Source organism: Ictidomys tridecemlineatus, chromosome 1 (genome assembly GCF_052094955.1).
Source record: "Ictidomys tridecemlineatus isolate mIctTri1 chromosome 1, mIctTri1.hap1, whole genome shotgun sequence".
Taxonomy (NCBI): Eukaryota; Metazoa; Chordata; class Mammalia; order Rodentia; family Sciuridae; genus Ictidomys; species Ictidomys tridecemlineatus.
In genome coordinates, this window is record NC_135477.1 from 37,630,729 (window position 1) to 37,647,423 (window position 16,695).

General features: G+C 47.9%; 1 protein-coding gene across 3 annotated transcripts in view; it reads left to right on the top strand.

Annotated features, from left to right (window-relative positions):
• The window catches only part of Grid1 (glutamate ionotropic receptor delta type subunit 1), a 702,171-nt gene that overhangs the window by 154,614 nt on the left and 530,862 nt on the right, over positions 1-16,695 (top strand). For all 3 annotated transcript variants that reach the window (XM_078038861.1, XM_078038864.1, XM_078038852.1), the window contains exon 3: positions 10,539-10,823. In XM_078038861.1, the coding sequence (XP_077894987.1) occupies positions 10,539-10,823 (285 nt within the window). The remainder of the gene's footprint in view (positions 1-10,538; positions 10,824-16,695) is intronic.

The following is a 16,695-nucleotide window of genomic DNA, read 5'->3' on the forward strand; positions in this document are numbered from 1 at the left end:
CTTATCTAGAATTGAAACCTCGATAACTGTGACCTTCATAACCCCTTTCTTTTAGTTTTTTGGGTACTGGGGCTTGAACTCAGGGACACTCAACCACATCCCCAGCCCTATTTTGTGTTTTATTTAGAGACAGGGTCTCACTGAGTTGCTTAGTGCCTCGCTTTTTGTTGAGGCTGGTTTTGCACTCGGGATCCTCCTGCCTCATCCTCCAGGGCCACTGGGATTGCAGGCCTGTGCCACCATGCCCGGCTCATAACCCTTTCTTTCTATAAAGTTTTCACTCTGTGGTAATGTGAAGACTGGCTTATACACACACTGAATGGAGTCAGTCCCAAGTATCCTCCCCACTGCCCACTCAGCAGCCTCCCCTATGAGAAGGCCAAGTACTAACAGAAGTTAATCCTTTTTGGAACACTTACTACTTACTGAACCATTGTTTTAAAGTCTTTTATATCAATTACCTTGTTTAATCCTCACAACAATCCTAGTAGGTGAGGACTGTTATTATCCTTTGAAAGGTGAGGGACGGAGGCTCAGCGAGGTTACGTGGCCTGCCTGAGGGCACACGGCTGTCTGTCTCCTGGGCTATGTATTTAACTTTGAGGTCAGAGGCAACTTGAGGTTTGAGCCTGGGCTCCCCTGGGGCTCTAGTTGGTGCTCTAACCTTGGATCTCTGCTCCTGTTCCCCTTGTATACAATGGGGTAGCTGCACCCACCTCCCAGGGGTGTCATGGGGCTCAGCTATTAGGTGGGTGGCCCCAGTGTGGCACCTGGCGGTCATTTGTGATGATGCTCCCTTCCTCCTCTCCAACTGTGTGGAGGAGCAGGGCCCGCATCCTTATGTCCTATCCAAAGAACGGCCACTACCTTTTCCCCTGTCTTTCTCTAAATAGAGCTTAAAGCATTTTCTTGGTAACCCTTTCTGGTCCCAGACTGCCCTGGATGTGGCAGATGAAATGTCCCATGTCACTTTTGTAATCTTTCCACCCAGGTCTCATGGAGCTCCCCAGAGAGCTCCCTGTACTGACCGAGTTTCCATCTCTGTCCTCCCTGAGCCAATTCTGCTTCATGGCCTTGACCCCTGAATTTTCCTGTCTCTGGGCTCCATGGAACCAACCATCCTCAAATCTGGCTGCTTGTCTCTCCCTTCCTTTGTCAGCCCCAGGACAACACTGTTGCTTTCCCCTGGGGTTCTCAACCCTAAGCAATTCTTCCTTCTTGGATGAACAACTGATGAAGAATTAGATGAAGTGAGTTGCCTGAGCCCCTTGGCTCATCTGCACAGGGCCTGGGTTCTGGGCCAAGTCTAGGAGGCCCCATAGTCCAAGATCTTTCTTTTCATTGTGCTGCCCAAGGGTAGCCCTGTTCATGGACAAGTCACTATTTTCCATAAGCCATCCCATTGATTCTCTGGCTTATTTGTTTACCTTATAACATTGATATTTCCGACAACTTCTTTAGTATTCATACATCTGTGCTTTTATTTATTTCACCCAATGTCCTCTGAACATCTCTGTACCAGGGCCTGAACCTGAAGATTCAAAAAGCCATGGGCCTCGGTCTCTCTTCTTTGGATCTTAAGAATTAGGCATGAAGTGATATAATAATACATATTCAATAGAAATGTGCTAGGATAAAGTATTCCTAGTGAGAGCACAGAATCCTAACCACTAGACCATCAGAGGCACCATGGGGCCTCTGTGTTCCTGGACTTGCAGGAAAAAGAATGGCTAACTTTGAATAGCAAGGGGAAGTCAAAGACCGTTGCACAAAGGAAGAGGCATTTGGGAAGGGTTTTGAGCAATGAGTAGGATTTTGAAGGCAAAGTAGAGAAGAAAGAGCCTTTCAGGAAAAGGGAACCAGTATGTGCTAAGTTAGCGATTAGGTATGAACACACGAGAGCACGGGGCATGTGAAGGTTGGAAAACAGAATGGTCCCCTCCTGTTGTGTGAAGTGGAGGGTTGGTGGCTGGTGTCACCGGCTAGACTTCGATTCCCTGACAGCAGGGAGCATACCAGGTATTTAAGGGCATGTTTGGTGTTGAACTCTGGTCTGTACAGGGGCCTGGAGAAAGGAGAGCTGGGAGGCAGGGAGACCAGTTGGCCAATGAGGGATGTGGGTGGACCTAGAGCGGTGGCAGGAGGGATGCAGACATTCAGAGGCAGGGTGAGGAGGAAAACTCATACAAGGACTGAGGGGCCCTGGGGCCCTGAGAGTGCTGCAGGAAGCCCTAGTGCTCAGCTCCTTTTGAGGTTCTTCATGGCGCTCCACTGTGCAGACATGACCAGGACTCCTCACTGTCCTGATTTAACTTTCATTGTAGGCTTCTGTGTGAATCCTCGGCCAGGAGCCTGGTGTTCCATTGGTGGAGCAGTAAAAGTCATTAACGAGGAGCTGGAGAGCTATAAATAAGTGAGCATGATCCCACCCAGTGTTCCCTGTATTTCCAACCCGTGGGAGCAGGGAATCGGCTTTGATTCATTAATTGGCAGACGGATGAGGCCCCAGAGACCCCGTGGCGCCTCTAGCTCTTCCCTATCCTCTTGGTTGGCTTTGTGTATCCTGCCTGAGCCAGTTGCCCACATGCTGTAGGTGACAGTCCCTATTCCCTTTGGCCTCACTGTCCTAGACTTTCCTGGGCTGGGCTGAGCTTGAGGCCAGAAGATCACGCAGGCTCCTGTCCTGTCCAGGAGAGAAGCTGCCCAGGTGCTCTGCCCAGACCAGACCTCAGGCTTGACACTTTGCTCCCCACTCCCCCTTTTCTCCTTCTGAGTTCTCCTGGCTCCCCTCCTTAGAGTGTCAACTTTTAGAAACTAACTCTCCTTCAAATTATGGGATGTGGCTTTTTTTTCTGGGGGGCATGGAGAGCAATTGGCAAGTTTGAAAATTCTTCTCTCCCAGAGTTGTTTTGAGCATTAAAGAGGTTGCACCTCTGTTCTCCAGGGCAGGCACCTGACCAGGGCCTGGGAGCATAAGCTGTGTGGGTGCCTGCACATGCACCCATGGGCCAGGGCAGGAGACTGCTGCTCAGCGGTGGCACAGAATAGCCTACCAAGGCCAGTGTTGGCAATGGCTACAAAGTAAACCACAGTGAGGGAAGATTAGGGGTTGTGAAAGTTCTCTGGAGGGGTGATGGCTACCCACAAAGCACATAGAGGAGGAAGATTAGGCAACAGGTGTGGGCATAGCAATGTGGGCAGTCTGGGGAGTAGGAGAGGAGACCCTCAGGGCTAAGGGCTTGAGATGTGGATTTTCTGTGCAAAGTCTGGCTCCCTGGAAGGCAGGGCGTGGGTGTGGATACCCAGAGCCCTGAGGGCCCTGTGTTTTGTTTTAAGGACAATGGGAAGTTGGGTTTTAAGCAGGGACAACACAGTCTGGAGCTTCATTATGGCCAGATCACTGTGACATGTAGAAAAGACAGGTGTATGGGCCCACACTGGGGGAGACCATGGTTTGGACCAAGGTGATGGCAGTGGAATGGAGGAAAGTGGACAGATTCAAGTTATATTTGGGAGATAAAACATCTAGGACTTGCTGATGACTTAGGTGCCGAGGTTGAGAAAGTAAGAAGCGGCAAGAACGAGTGGGTAGATGGGGGTGCCACTTTCCTGAGATTGAGGAATCAGCTCAGGGAACTCTGTGTTGTCAAGTCTGAGTGGCCAGTGGAAACATCAGGTAGGCTGTTGGCTGGGGCTTAGGAGCCCAGGGGAGGGCTATGAGCTGGAAAAATGTGGAAACTTCAGTGGGTCCAGGATTTAATATTCAGAGGCAAATGGAAGATGCATCATTCCACAGAGAGAGGACATAAATGATGGAGTTGAGTGTGGGAGAAGGCAAGAGGCAGGGGCATCCTGAGCCCAGGAGCAGGGAGCAGCCTTAGACCTGGGAGACGTCCTTCTTCAACTTTCAGTACAAATGCAGATAGATGGGAAGATCTGGAGGTAGGAAGTGGAGCTTCCTTGGGATGCTTGCTTCTAGTTTATTGATGAAGAGTGAAGCAAGGTCATCAGCTGAACATGGACAGAACTCTGGGATGCTCAAGGACAATAGGAAGGGAGGTAATAGTAAAGAAGGGGAGTATGGTGAATAGCAGGGTGGGGAGGTGGTGACCACAGTGGGGGTTGTTAACCCACGGGGGTTGGTGACAATAATGTTGCAAGGTCACCAAGTTGCCAGCTATGTGGCTCTCTCTGCCACCCTCTGTTACTTGCTTATAGGGATAGAGTAGTGGATGGGCCGGTTGATCCATGGTGGGTTGACCCTGGGTTGAGGTTTCCATGGCCATGCTATGTGAAGACAGAGGGGACTGAGGGACCCTGCAATAGAGTGCCCAGAGAGAATACTGGGCCAGGAGGGCAATGAAGGCAGGAAGAGAAGGGCTTGCAGGTCTCCAGAAATTTGGAGAGCTAGAGTTGAGAGTGGCCAAAGCGAGTGGTGGACAGGGTTGCTGGTCAAGTGTGTGTTCTGTGCTCAGGAGGAGGCACCTTCCCATGGGGAGCCTGGGGGAGCATCCATGCCCTCCAGGGCCAGAGACTTAGAGCTGGCCTTTTACAGCCCTGCCCCCCCATGTGGCCTCATTCCATGAATTTGTTTACCCTTTGTATGTCTTAATAAAAGATGAAAAATGTTTATTCTCCATAGATCAATAATTTACTGTGAGTTATGACAATACTAAATTTGGTCAATTATTCATTGGCCATAAAGTATTTATAAATGCTACCTTAATTTAAAGCATTAGCCATTACAATTCAAATATTCATAAAGCCAGTGCCAATTTAAAGGAGGAAAGGAAGGATTCAGATAACAAGGGTGGCAGGGGTGGGGGAGATTGGGTGCCTGCAGCTGTTAAGATGATTGGAGGCATGAGGTGCCCCTAGGAGCCCTGCTTGAGGGAGCAGCCTCAGGGCTGGCAGAGGTTCTGGTCTCCCTTGGGGAGAGGTCATTCCTTCTGGGCAGGCAGGGCTCAAATTGGTTCTGCTCAGAGTTCTGCCCTGTTGCCTGCAGAGACCAGTCAAGCCTTGCTAAGCCTAGGTGAAGTGAAGCACCTACCAGGCTTCTACCCCAGGTGGATGTTCTCTCTTTCCTTGTCCGTCGGGAAACCTCAGGTTGTTCTTATAAGGGGGTAGCCAGAGACCAGCTAACTCAGGGGCTGCTGTTTGAGGGAGTTTGTGATCCCAGAGGAGCAGGGTCTGCAATGGATGGATTTCCTCTCAGGTCTGGTTCTCAGGGGGAGTAGTTGTGGCTGAGCCTAGGGATTGAGGCATCCAAGGTACCTGGCAGATGGCAGGGCAGAGCTGGTAGTGGCCAGCATCATTATCAGGCATAGGCACTGGAAGGGTGGGTCTCTTCTAGCATAAACTTTGTGGGGCATTGCTTCCCATAGCCTTGTCCTGGGAATTTTATAGATATCCCTATGGGGATGGAGAAGAGTGCCCAGAATGACCTCAATATCTGCAGGAGGCACTTCTCTTATCTCTAGTACCCACCCTGCAGTCAGGTACCAAATGACTTGATGGGCTGAAGCATTGCTTTCATTCAGGGCAGGACATATTCTTGCTTGCTTGCTTTTCCCTGGGGAGTGCTAAGCTTGGAGTTGCCCTGGGATTTCTACCCAGAGAAGGGGATGTAGGATCAGTTGCAGAGTCCCGGGCTCTGTCTCCTGCTGGCCTCTGTCTCTTCCCATCATTGGTAGTGGAGGTTCCTGGTGACCTGGTTCTAAAGTTCTCTGGCTGTGTAGCACTTGTCAAATGACCAGCCAGCCTTCTCTGTGCTTCAATTTTCTCACCAAGGGATAAGAAAACTAGGGTGAGAGTGAGTGAGAGTTTGTCCTGTTAGGTGGTCAGTATTGCACCTGGCATATATTAACCAGATCCTTGAATGCTGACATCTTCCCTAGGGAAACTGATGGAAGTGTGATAGTGGATTGGGGGGCCATGTCTAGGAGTCCTAGATGAGCTCCATGGCTCTTCTCCTCTAGTGCCAACCCTGAATTCAGAGCAGCCTCTCTCCTCCCAATTCCTGGGAAGCTGCTGATGGCTTACCTGCCTTCATGTTGACCCTCTGCTTTCCTGGGCCAGAGCTCTGGGAAGGGATCTTGAGCTGCTCATTATGATTCCTTTCTACTTCCTTCCTTTCCCCACCAATGCATCCTGCTCAGGGAGCCCTTACCAATCCATCAAGTCTGCACTGTAATCAAGAGAGAAATCAGTTTTATGACTATGTGATATTGGAGGCAAAGAATGATAACAAAAGCTGTTATCCTCCAGAGAAGTTAGGAAATACCTCTAAGCTCCAAGCCAGAGGACCTTGACTTCTGAGGTCCCATTAGGTGCCAGGCAGCACATTGCTCTCCACAGATAAAAACCTTTCATGGAGTGCACCCAACAGCCCTGGGGAATGAATACCATCATCTTGATTTGATGTTGATGTGTGTGCATAGAGGGGCAGGGAGAGAAACCCCAAGAGGATTGCCCTCTCACCTAAGGTCCCACAGCATGTCCACAACAAGGTCCAAACTCAGACCCAGGAGTTCAGCATCTGTTGTCACAACCAGGGCACAAGTTGTGTAATGTCTCCTCTCACATAACCTTGATTAAGCTAATAGCTAATTTGGCTTTGATCTGATGTATTTTGATCTTATTATTTTTATGTTAGAAGCCTCCAAATAACCATCATTTCAACAGTGCCCCAATTAGCAGGCCATTCACAGTGGATTGAAAATTGACTCGCATTGGGTCTCTCCATTAGCGCCTGGGAGAGACTTCCAGCCTTAATTACCCACCCCATTTGCTGAGACTGGGTGGCTTGTGATGCTGCAGATGGCTGCACAAGGGTGGGTCAGCCATGCCCACCTCCATGAGGGAGGGCTGTCAGCATGAGGGGCAACGTGGATCTCAGGTGTGACGACCAGTGCTTAAGATCCTGGGCATGACTTGGATGGAGAAGTTGAGAGGGGGGAGAGGGGGAGGGTCCAAGGAAAGGGCTGAGAAACTGATGTCTGGCATCTTTATGTGCACAGTGCATTGTGACAGTTATAATCTGTGTTCTGAGTCAGTGGTCCCCTCGTTCTGCTGGGAGGAGATTCTTATCTCCATTAAAAAGAAAACTGAGATTCTGCAAAGAGACCTGCCCAGGACCACATGGCTACTCACTAGAAGGTAAAAATCAGAACTGGGTCTGTGAGATCTTTTCCTGCACCCTCCTGGTGAGGTGTGCCTCCTGGCTCCTGGGTCTTTGTCTTGCTACATCCCCTCTCAACAACCTTCCCCCGCATTTCTGCTGGTCTAAATCCTTTTCTCCCTTTGAGGCTCTGATGCCAGCCACACTTCACACTTCTTTATGAACCTGAGAGTGTCTTCTTTTTTTCCTCTCTCAGGCCAACTTGTGGTATCTGTCTCCTGGGTGGATTCCAAGTGCTTAGGGCAGGGGCCTGAGCGAGGTGGGTGGGTGGGTGGGTGTGCTGAGTGTATGCATGAAACAGTAGTTGCCTGGAATCTAGTGGGCAGAAGTGTGGTAGGGAGTGTGAGGCTGCAGGGGGGCAGGAGCCAGTTCCCTGTCCCCAGTGCAAAATGGCATGTGTGAAACTGGGGCTTAGAGAGGTTCTGTGACTTTAGAGCCTGGTGGGTATGGAATTGGGGACTTCATAGGGTTTACTATTGGGAGTCAGGTGGTGACTTGGGAGGGAGCTAGGCAGAGGGAGTGATAGAGCCTGGAGTGACTGGTGGCTGCCAGGAGGTTTCTCTCTCCAATGTCCCAGGCTGGGATCATCCCTCCACAACTAATTGCTGGAGTTCCTGGGACAATTTATGGCCCCACTATGTTCAGTTTATTTGATAAAATTGCTTTTTAAGATTATAAATGCAATATCTTAGCATTAAAGAGAGTCTGTACAAAGGAAGAAAGAACAACCTATTCATCAGCTGTGTCTTAGCTTTTAGTGTTTGTTTTTCTTGCCTTATTCATACAGATGCTTTCTATCTAGTTGTAATCAGGGTGAGCGTATAATTTTGTATCCTGTTTTTTTTTTTTTTTCACTTGACCGCTTCTCAGAAATATTCCCCGTGTCTCTGGCACTGTTGGAAAGAGATTGGGTGGCATCTCCGTCCATCCCTGTCCCTTGACGGTTGTGTGGTCTCACATCTCATTATCTGGGAAATGGATGCAGTGATCCCTTCCCTCCATGGATGTCCTGAGAATGACGTGAATTCACATATATCAACGGCTTGACAGAGTTTGGCCCAGAGGAAATTCTGGCACAATCATCCCTCCTCTTACAGAGCTTTCGTGCTTATCCATTATTGGAGGATTCTTTTTCCTTTTCTAAAGGAATTACCTATTCATGTCACGAAATTTTTGGCAAAATATAGAAAGGAAGGAGAACCACTTCTAGGCTTCTTATAAATTGCAGTCGCTTCTAGCATTTTGCATGATTTCCTTCTGATTTTTCTTTCATGCGTGTTGAGTTTTATTTAATTGATATCATAAAACACATACAATTTCGCATTATTTTTCACATACCTTTTTATGATGAGCACTTTCCCATGTTATTGTGATGTTTTCATGAATGGTTTTAAAGGCTGCATATGCTTTCGGCAAATGGAGCGCTTTCATAACCACTTACCTATTTGCGTCTTTTAGATTGTCAGCAATATTCCAGGAGTATTGCTAAGTGTCCTCTGCATTGCTTTTGGACCTAGTGCTGTTCCTACAGTTTGGATGGGTGCCCAGAGAGGAATTATTCACCAGGGAGCATGAAAATCTCAGGGCTCACGGTATCCTTGCACGAGTCTTTACTGACTATTGTGTGCTGTGCACTTCTATGCCTGTGGGAGGATAGTGAACACAGTAGGCACTGATTGTGTCCTTTTGAAGCTTGAGATCAAGTTGAAGAGCCAGACAGTGAGTCAGGCAACCATGCAGTGCTATAACAGGGAAAACAGGGGATCCTGCAACAAGGGGCCTTTAGTCTGGGGAAGTAGAGTTTGAGTCCTGAAATAAGAATAGGCATGCAGATTGAAGAGTTGAGTCTGGGGGCCAAGAGTGGGTAGTTGGCTGGAGTCTAGTGGGCAGAAGTGTGGCAGGGAGTATGAGGCTGCAGGCATGGAGTTTGACTCTATTCCCAAAGGCTCTTGGGAGCTGCCCCTGGGCTCTAAATGTGCAGGATGTGATTGGATTTCTGTGAAGACTGGGAGGGTGAGGGCAGAGCATTTGGGTGGCTTTGAGATTCTCAAGAGAGACTTCATTGTCCCTTGTGTAACCACTTCCAGTCCCTGGCTCTGGAGGCAGCAGATTCAGCAGGGAGAATGTGCAATATGAGTTATCATTAGGATGCTCATGAGGGGCAAGTCCAGCGCCTGGCAGGGGAGCAGCCACCTTGGATGCTGGTGAGTGTGGAGGGACCTGGCCTTCTGTTGCCTTCTCCTTGGGAGGTGGGTTCCCTTGTTCTTTGCCTCCTTCCCCCAGCCCTATCAGAGGCATTACCTAAACCCAAGGGCTCCCGACCGAAAGAATCACATTGTCAAAGTTGTTCAAAGTCTGCTGCGTGCAGCAGATGGCCTGCTGCCATTCACAGGCTGTGTTTTGAAACCGCATCTGCTTTCCCACATTCCTGCCATCACACAAAGCATTCGGAAGAAATGTTTGCCTCAAAACTGGCATGGGGGATTGTGGCATGGGAGGTGCGTCTTTCTATTAGCTGGTCTGATGTCCTAAAAAGGCCCAAGTGTGTGGCTCAAAGGGGCGCCCCTAGTGGTCACTGAGTGATTTCAAAAGCTGAGTTCCTGAGTGCATTAATCCTGGAAAAGATTGCTGGCGGCCCTGTCTGTTCTTCCTGGATGTCCGCGGTAAGCTTTTGAGCTGCTGGCATGTCATCTTCTGTGATTTTTCAAGTGGTTTTGGAACAGCCTGGGCTCTGGAGAAAACTGCTTCATCTGGGGGTTGACCCAATATTTTCATGATAGGACTCAAGGGACTTGGCCAGAGGAGCTGGTTTTCAGCCTTTTCTTTTGCCTGAGTTCTATGGGGGTAAGGACATGTCTACCTGCTTTTCTGATATAATTCAGTCCTTTCAGGCCTAATCAGTTCAGTTCTTCCAATAGTTGTAGAGCACACAGCATATTCTCAGCCTATGACAAGCTTGCTGGGATACCCACATTCACAAAATAAGTTTCTGGCTATTAAAAGGGCTCATGGTCCTGGGTAGGATCACTAGATTAGAGCTCTCTTGGGTGAGCCAGGCAGATTTGAGAAGGATCCCTACTCTAGCATCCTTCTTTGTGTAGCCTGGGGTAAATAATTTTTCCCCTTCTAAACTCCATGTTCTCATCTGTTAAATGGGCACAAGAATGTCTAGCTAAGATTGTCAGTGAGACTGTTCATGAGAATTGCTGGCCTACCCTGTGACTGGGTTCTTGGTCCCTGGAGGGAGCATCTTGGGGCCTCGTGCATGCATGAGCTGCCAGGCACGGGCTGTGTGAATCAAAGCCTGGGAAGCATTTTGCTGATGGTGACCCTACCTTTTTTTCCCATCTCTTTCTAGCCTGTGACCTCATGACCCAGGGAATTTTGGCTTTGGTCACATCCACCGGCTGTGCATCTGCCAACGCCCTGCAGTCCCTCACAGATGCCATGCACATCCCACACCTCTTTGTCCAGCGCAACCCCGGGGGGTCGCCACGCACCGCCTGCCACCTTAACCCCAGCCCAGACGGCGAGGCCTACACACTGGCTTCGAGACCTCCTGTCCGTCTCAACGACGTCATGCTCAGGCTGGTGACAGAGCTGCGCTGGCAGAAGTTCGTCATGTTCTACGACAGCGAGTATGGTGAGTGGGGGGTGGGTAGGTGGCTGCTCTGGGGCTAGGGTGCAGGGATGGCTGGGTTCTGGGAGACCTCAGAGGTGTGGCTTCACCCAAGGTGGCCCAGCTCTTGGGAACTGGCTGGGCTGTGCATGGGTGGTTGGTGGTCTCTGCTGAGTGGGCCTTGGGGTCCTTGGGCCCAACCTTGAGCTTCATGAGTAGGGTAAGACCTTCTAAGTTCTGAAGATAGGCACTGAAGTTGCTTAGCAACAGCACCTTATCATGACAGCTGAAGTTTGAATCATCTTAAGAGTTTTCAATAAAATATTAATAAACTGCTGGCAGGGATCTGAAGAGCTGCATGCAGGCAGTGGTGGAGGCTGCCATCTTGGTCCTCCTGGAGGCCTCCCCTCTAAAGATTGACCCTCATGTTGGATATTTGCATGAGCTTCTTGGTTCCTTGCCTTCATCTACCATGATCTGACTTGAGTTTCAGGATCTCAATCTAGGGCAAAGTTCAGAGGGAGGGATGCCCAGCGTGTCCCTTGGCCAGCCTGGGTTGTTGTGGCTGGGGATACTGCATAGATAAACATGGCTTCTTTGAAGACCTCTCGTATGAGAAAAAGTATAATGTGCTTGTTAGGAAACCATAGAGATGGGCTTTGGAGAAATGGTTCATGTTTACTTATGATTTCTCTGTATAAAAAGATCAGTCTAAGTTCTGAGATAAATGGTTTTCATTTACAAATATTTTATTTGGGGATTATTGAGTTTCACAAGCATTTATGAGAAATAATGCAGAGAGATCCCATGTGCTCTTCAACCAAGTTCCCAAGGGTAACTGTAGTACAGTATCACAACCAGGATCAGGTAAGTCCATGGTCTCTGTTCACAGTTTACATGTTGTTCTGGGTATGAATTTATGTCTGGGTGGTTTTATCACATGTGCAGATTTGTGTGACCACCAGTCAGGATACAGGGCTCTTTTCTCACAGGGATCCTTATCTTACCCCACCTTATAGCCCCAGCCATCCCATTATGTGTTAAGGGACAAAGGGTACTAGTGAGGGTCAGTAGCCCCATGGGCTGGAGCAGGATGGAATGGGTGAACTCTGGAAGTCCCATTTTGTCTCCTGGTGAAATAATTCCTTTGCCAAGAATGTAACTAAGAAAAGAAGTCAGCATATGTTTGCATTTGCTAAATACTCTGCTTCCCTAAGACTGGGATGCTGTCCTCAGCTCTTGAATAAATATGCTGTTTGGAGCCTTCCAGGAAGAATTGAAAGAGCAAACAGTTTCTGTGCTGAAATAATGATGAGGTGCTGATGGGGACGAGGGTGGCCTGAGGCTCTGGGGACTTGATTGGACTCTGTCCAGGACCTGGCCTCCCCTTCCCACCCCTGCTTAGTCCTTGGTCCTTGAGGAGGTATGTAACAGTCCCTAGGTGACATAGAACATCTTGCAGGGTTCAGGCCTTCCCCTGAAAATTCTTTAGGCTTGTGCTTCAACCCAGAAGTCCAGTCTGCATAGAGGATGGGCCCTGTGGGAGGTGTGGACACCACCAGGGCAGGGGCATGCCCTGGCATCACTTGTGTTCAGGTCCTTCCCAGCCTGTTTCTCCCAGTTGCTGTTGTTTCCCTTCTACTCTGGCCTACTCCCTAGGGCCTGGGGAACCTTAGCCATAGTAGCACTCCAGTCTGCTCACTGTGCAAACTCCTGTGATCCTTGCAGATTGAATGACACTGGTGGCACTTGCCCAACCTGGGTATTTTCTCCCTGCTTCATCCCTTATCCCCACTTAGCTTAAGAAGCAGGTCCTCAAAGAAAGACATCCTGATCCCACCTGTCCTGCAGAGCTGGTATCTTGCCCATACGCTCTTCTGAGCTCAGCCTGCCTTCAGCTAATCCTTATACTCACTGGGGCTGGTCCTCAGTGGACACTGGACTCCCTCACCAGGTGTTCAGCTCCAGGAGAGGGGGACATGTGCTTTTCACTGCTGTGTTGTTGCTGCTGCTCAGCATGGTCCCTGGCATAGAGAATCCTCTCAAGAAGTAGTCACAAGTGAACAAACTCATGGGCAAAGACATGGAATTGCTAAATAATTTCCTCACAGGACAGAGGAGAGATGGGGAGACAGTAAAGGGCACTGGGTAGGCTGACATTTGAATCAGGGTGAGGGTAGGCAACTGGAAAGCAACTATTTCATCCTTTGGACACACTGCCCTGCCTATCTCTTCTCCTACCCCACCCAGAACCTTCTAGCAACCCCAAAGACGTGCCCCTGTTTTCTGATGTGAATGATTTTGCCACCTTTGGTGAAGTTTAAGTTAGTTTTTGACTAGACCACCCTTAACCTTTGATTCTGTAAAGATGCAGGGTGACTAGTAGCTTTCGCTCAGTGGATCACTTGTGGACCGCTGGCTGAGGTGTCCCTGGGTAGGATTCTGAGGCTGTATGTGGGTTCAGCAATTTTAGGTACTGTGGTGGCTCTGTGAGGCTTCCACAGTGGAAAGGAGGGACTGGCAGTGAGCTGCCGTGTTTGCTGAGTCTAATCTGGCCAGGGATGTGAATGGGGGACCTCAGACCTACCATATATACTGGGAAGCCTGTCAGAGCAGTGGGCCCCTTTAGCGCTATCCAAGGTGCTGACCTATTTGGCTTTAGGCTCTTTGGAGGCCAGAGCTTTTGGATCTGGACGGGACCCCCTGCCTTTGCCTGCCAAGGTCATTGGCCTCCTCACTTGAAAATCTATTGGGATTAAGTTACTGTAAAGGTGTAACTTCTTGACACTCTCTGCTTGACCTGGCTATTCCCTTCATGGGCAGAGAGCTTCCATCTTACTTTCCAGTGTGCCCATGTTAGGTGAGCCAGGGTGGTAGACGCTCATGTGCTGTTCCATGCAGCAACCCAGCCCTGAAAGAAGTGATGTGGGTTTCTCCTTCAGCATTGCTGGCAGTGAACTGTGAGTGCTATGGTGGATTCTCATTGCTGATATGGCCAAGACAAATGGTGCCTCCAGCTCCCAGGGCTCCTCCTCCACCCCACTCACTGCAGCACTAGCTGCAGATGAGCCCAATTAAAAAGCAAATTGAGTGTAAAGACTGTTTTATTTCTTCCAAAGTCAAACAGAGTGGTTGGGGGATGTAGTGACTTTTCTTGGTGCTGATCTGTAAGTGTCTTTACATACATTATTTTATTTAAGCCACCCAATACCCTCTGAGGTAGGCTTAGTGGAACATTGTACAAACGAGGAAAAGGGGGCTCAGAGAGAGATTTTTGACTCTAAGACCCATGCTCTTAGCCAAGGCACCATCTGATTTCTGGAATTTGGGGCTTGCTAGGCTCCAGCTTCTCTCTCCTATCCCCAGCCAAGCAGAATTGATGCCAGTAAGGAGGCAGGGCTGGTTTAGAATGGTCTCAGTATGCCATAGCCTGCTGTGGTCAGTCACTTTAGTGACCATTATACGTAGGACCCCTACTCTGTGGGGTGAGACCTGATTCTTCCTCATTTGCCCATCAGGCTCCCTTTAAACCCAAATGTTTTTCTATGGCTGGAACCCGAGGACTGGGCATTTCAATTAAGAGTCAGAGATCAGGGGCTGGGGATGTGGCTCAAGCGGTAGCGTGCTCGCCTGGCGTGCGTACGGCCCGGGTTTGATTCTCAGCACCACATACAAACAAAGATGTTGTGCCTGCCGATAATTAAAAAATAAATATCAAAAAATTTTCTCTCTCTCTCTCTCTCTCTCTCTCTCTCTCTCTCTCTCTCTTAAAAAAAAAAAGAGCCAGAGATCAGAGCAGGAAAAGCCATGGTCCCTGAGGTAGAATTTGGTTTGGATGATTAATGTCCCTCATAAGTCCATGTGTTAAAGGTTTGGTCCCCAGGGTAGCATTTTTGGGAGGTGTTATGGACCTATAGGAAGCAGAGCCTGGTGGGGCCCCCTTAGATTACTGGGGGTGTGCCCTCCAAGGGGATGGTGGGACCCCAGTCTCTCGGTTTCTTTGCTTCCTGGCTTGTGATATTAGTGGCTTGCTCCACGATGCACTCCCACTACCATGAGGCTCCTTTGCCAGAGGCCCAATGCAATGAGTCTGCCAGATCTTCAACCTGAACCTCCAGAACTGTGAGCCAGAATAAGACTCTGTTTTTATAAATTAACTGCCTCAGGTGTTTCATCATAGTGACAGAAAGCTGACTAATGCAGGGTGAGAGAGAAGTTTGTGTGTATATGGTTTACAAAATATGAGATGTGCCATTTGGTAAAATTCCATGGAATATACTTGTGTGCTTGTTGTGACAGCAAAAGGAAAAATAAAAGAGAAACTGACATTTGGGATAGAAAATCTGTAACATTAAAATATCAAAAGTTTGGATGAAAGAGAACAGAGAACTTTCTGTCTTGCCACTTAAAATGTTGGGATATTTGTGTGTGTGTGTGTGTGTGTGTGTGTGTGTGTGTGTGTATTGGGGGTGGGTGCTAGTAGCTGTAGCCACAATTTCCCTCTACATTTGGATGAGGGTTATAGTTGTGATGGGATCTTAGATATCACTGACTCATTCATTCAGCAAATATTCACTGAGTTCTACCATGTACTGTGTATTTTGCCAAGGACTCATTTTAGATGAAGAAACAGAGGGGTATAGCAACTTGGCTAGTGCTGTACAGAGCTGGTATTTGAAGTCACAGTCCAAGGATTCTTTTTAGCATCTTTAAGGTCTGGTAGACCCTTTTGGGTCTCTTGTCCAGCTTGCAGGCCTGGGATGGCTTGAGAGCTAGGATTCTGCAAAAATAAAATCTCAGGGCTCTGCATGATGGTCATTGTCTAGTCTTAAAATTATTTTGAATAGAATGAAAGTTATACATAGTTTTAATGCATATGTCAAATTAAAAAATAATAAAGTGAATGCCCAGAACCCATAGTCAGTTTAAAAAAAATGTAAAGAAGCCCTTATATACTTTACTCTCATCATTTCCTCCCCTACAAGGACTTAAACACTGTTTTCACTAGGTCCTAATCAGTCTCTGGCTTTACTTGATAATTATGGATCCTCAAATACATATTGTTTAATTGGTCTGTTTGTGAATCTTACATATGTGAATAACACTTCTGTATATTTCTGTGATTGCTTTTGTCACTCCACATTAGGTTTCTGAGATTCATCCACTTGATGTGGGTATATTAATCATTTTTTTCACAGTATATTGAATTTATTTATCCATCTTATTGTTACTGGACATTTGGATTGTTTCCAGATTTTTGTTATTACAAATAACGCTGATAAGAACTTTCTCTTTTGGTGTTTGTGTGCAAGAGTTTTTGAGAGTCTATTTGGAGGAGGAGAGCTGCTGTCCTAAAAGGGCCAATGCATGTTTTGCTTTATTCACTTATATCAAATTGTTTCTTAAAGCATTCCTACCTATTTATGCCACCCTCTGCTGTGTAGGGTGATTCGCTAAGTGCTGGATCTCACCGATACTTTGTATTGTCTGTACATTTTAAATTTCTAGTGCAAAATGTTCTTTTACTCTGATTTTGATTTACGTTTTTCTGGTGATAAATGAGGTTGAACATCTTTATGTGTCTTCATGGGCTATTTTTATTTTCCTCTCTATGAAGTGCCTGTTTGTAGTTGTTAATTTTTACATCGAGCCCTTTCTTTTGTAAGCTATGTGTGACAAGTATCTCCTTTCAGTTAGTTGCTTGTCTCAATGAACAGAAGTTCTTTATTGTATTGTTGTCAAATGTGTTTGTCTTTTTATAGTTAGTTCTCTTGCTTGTCTTATTGAAGAAGTCTTTCCCTACCCAGATGTCATACTGATAGTTTCCTTTTGAAACCTTGCTCTCTGCATGGAGAGCAGATTTTGTTCACCTGGCAGGACATCTACAGCTAGGGCC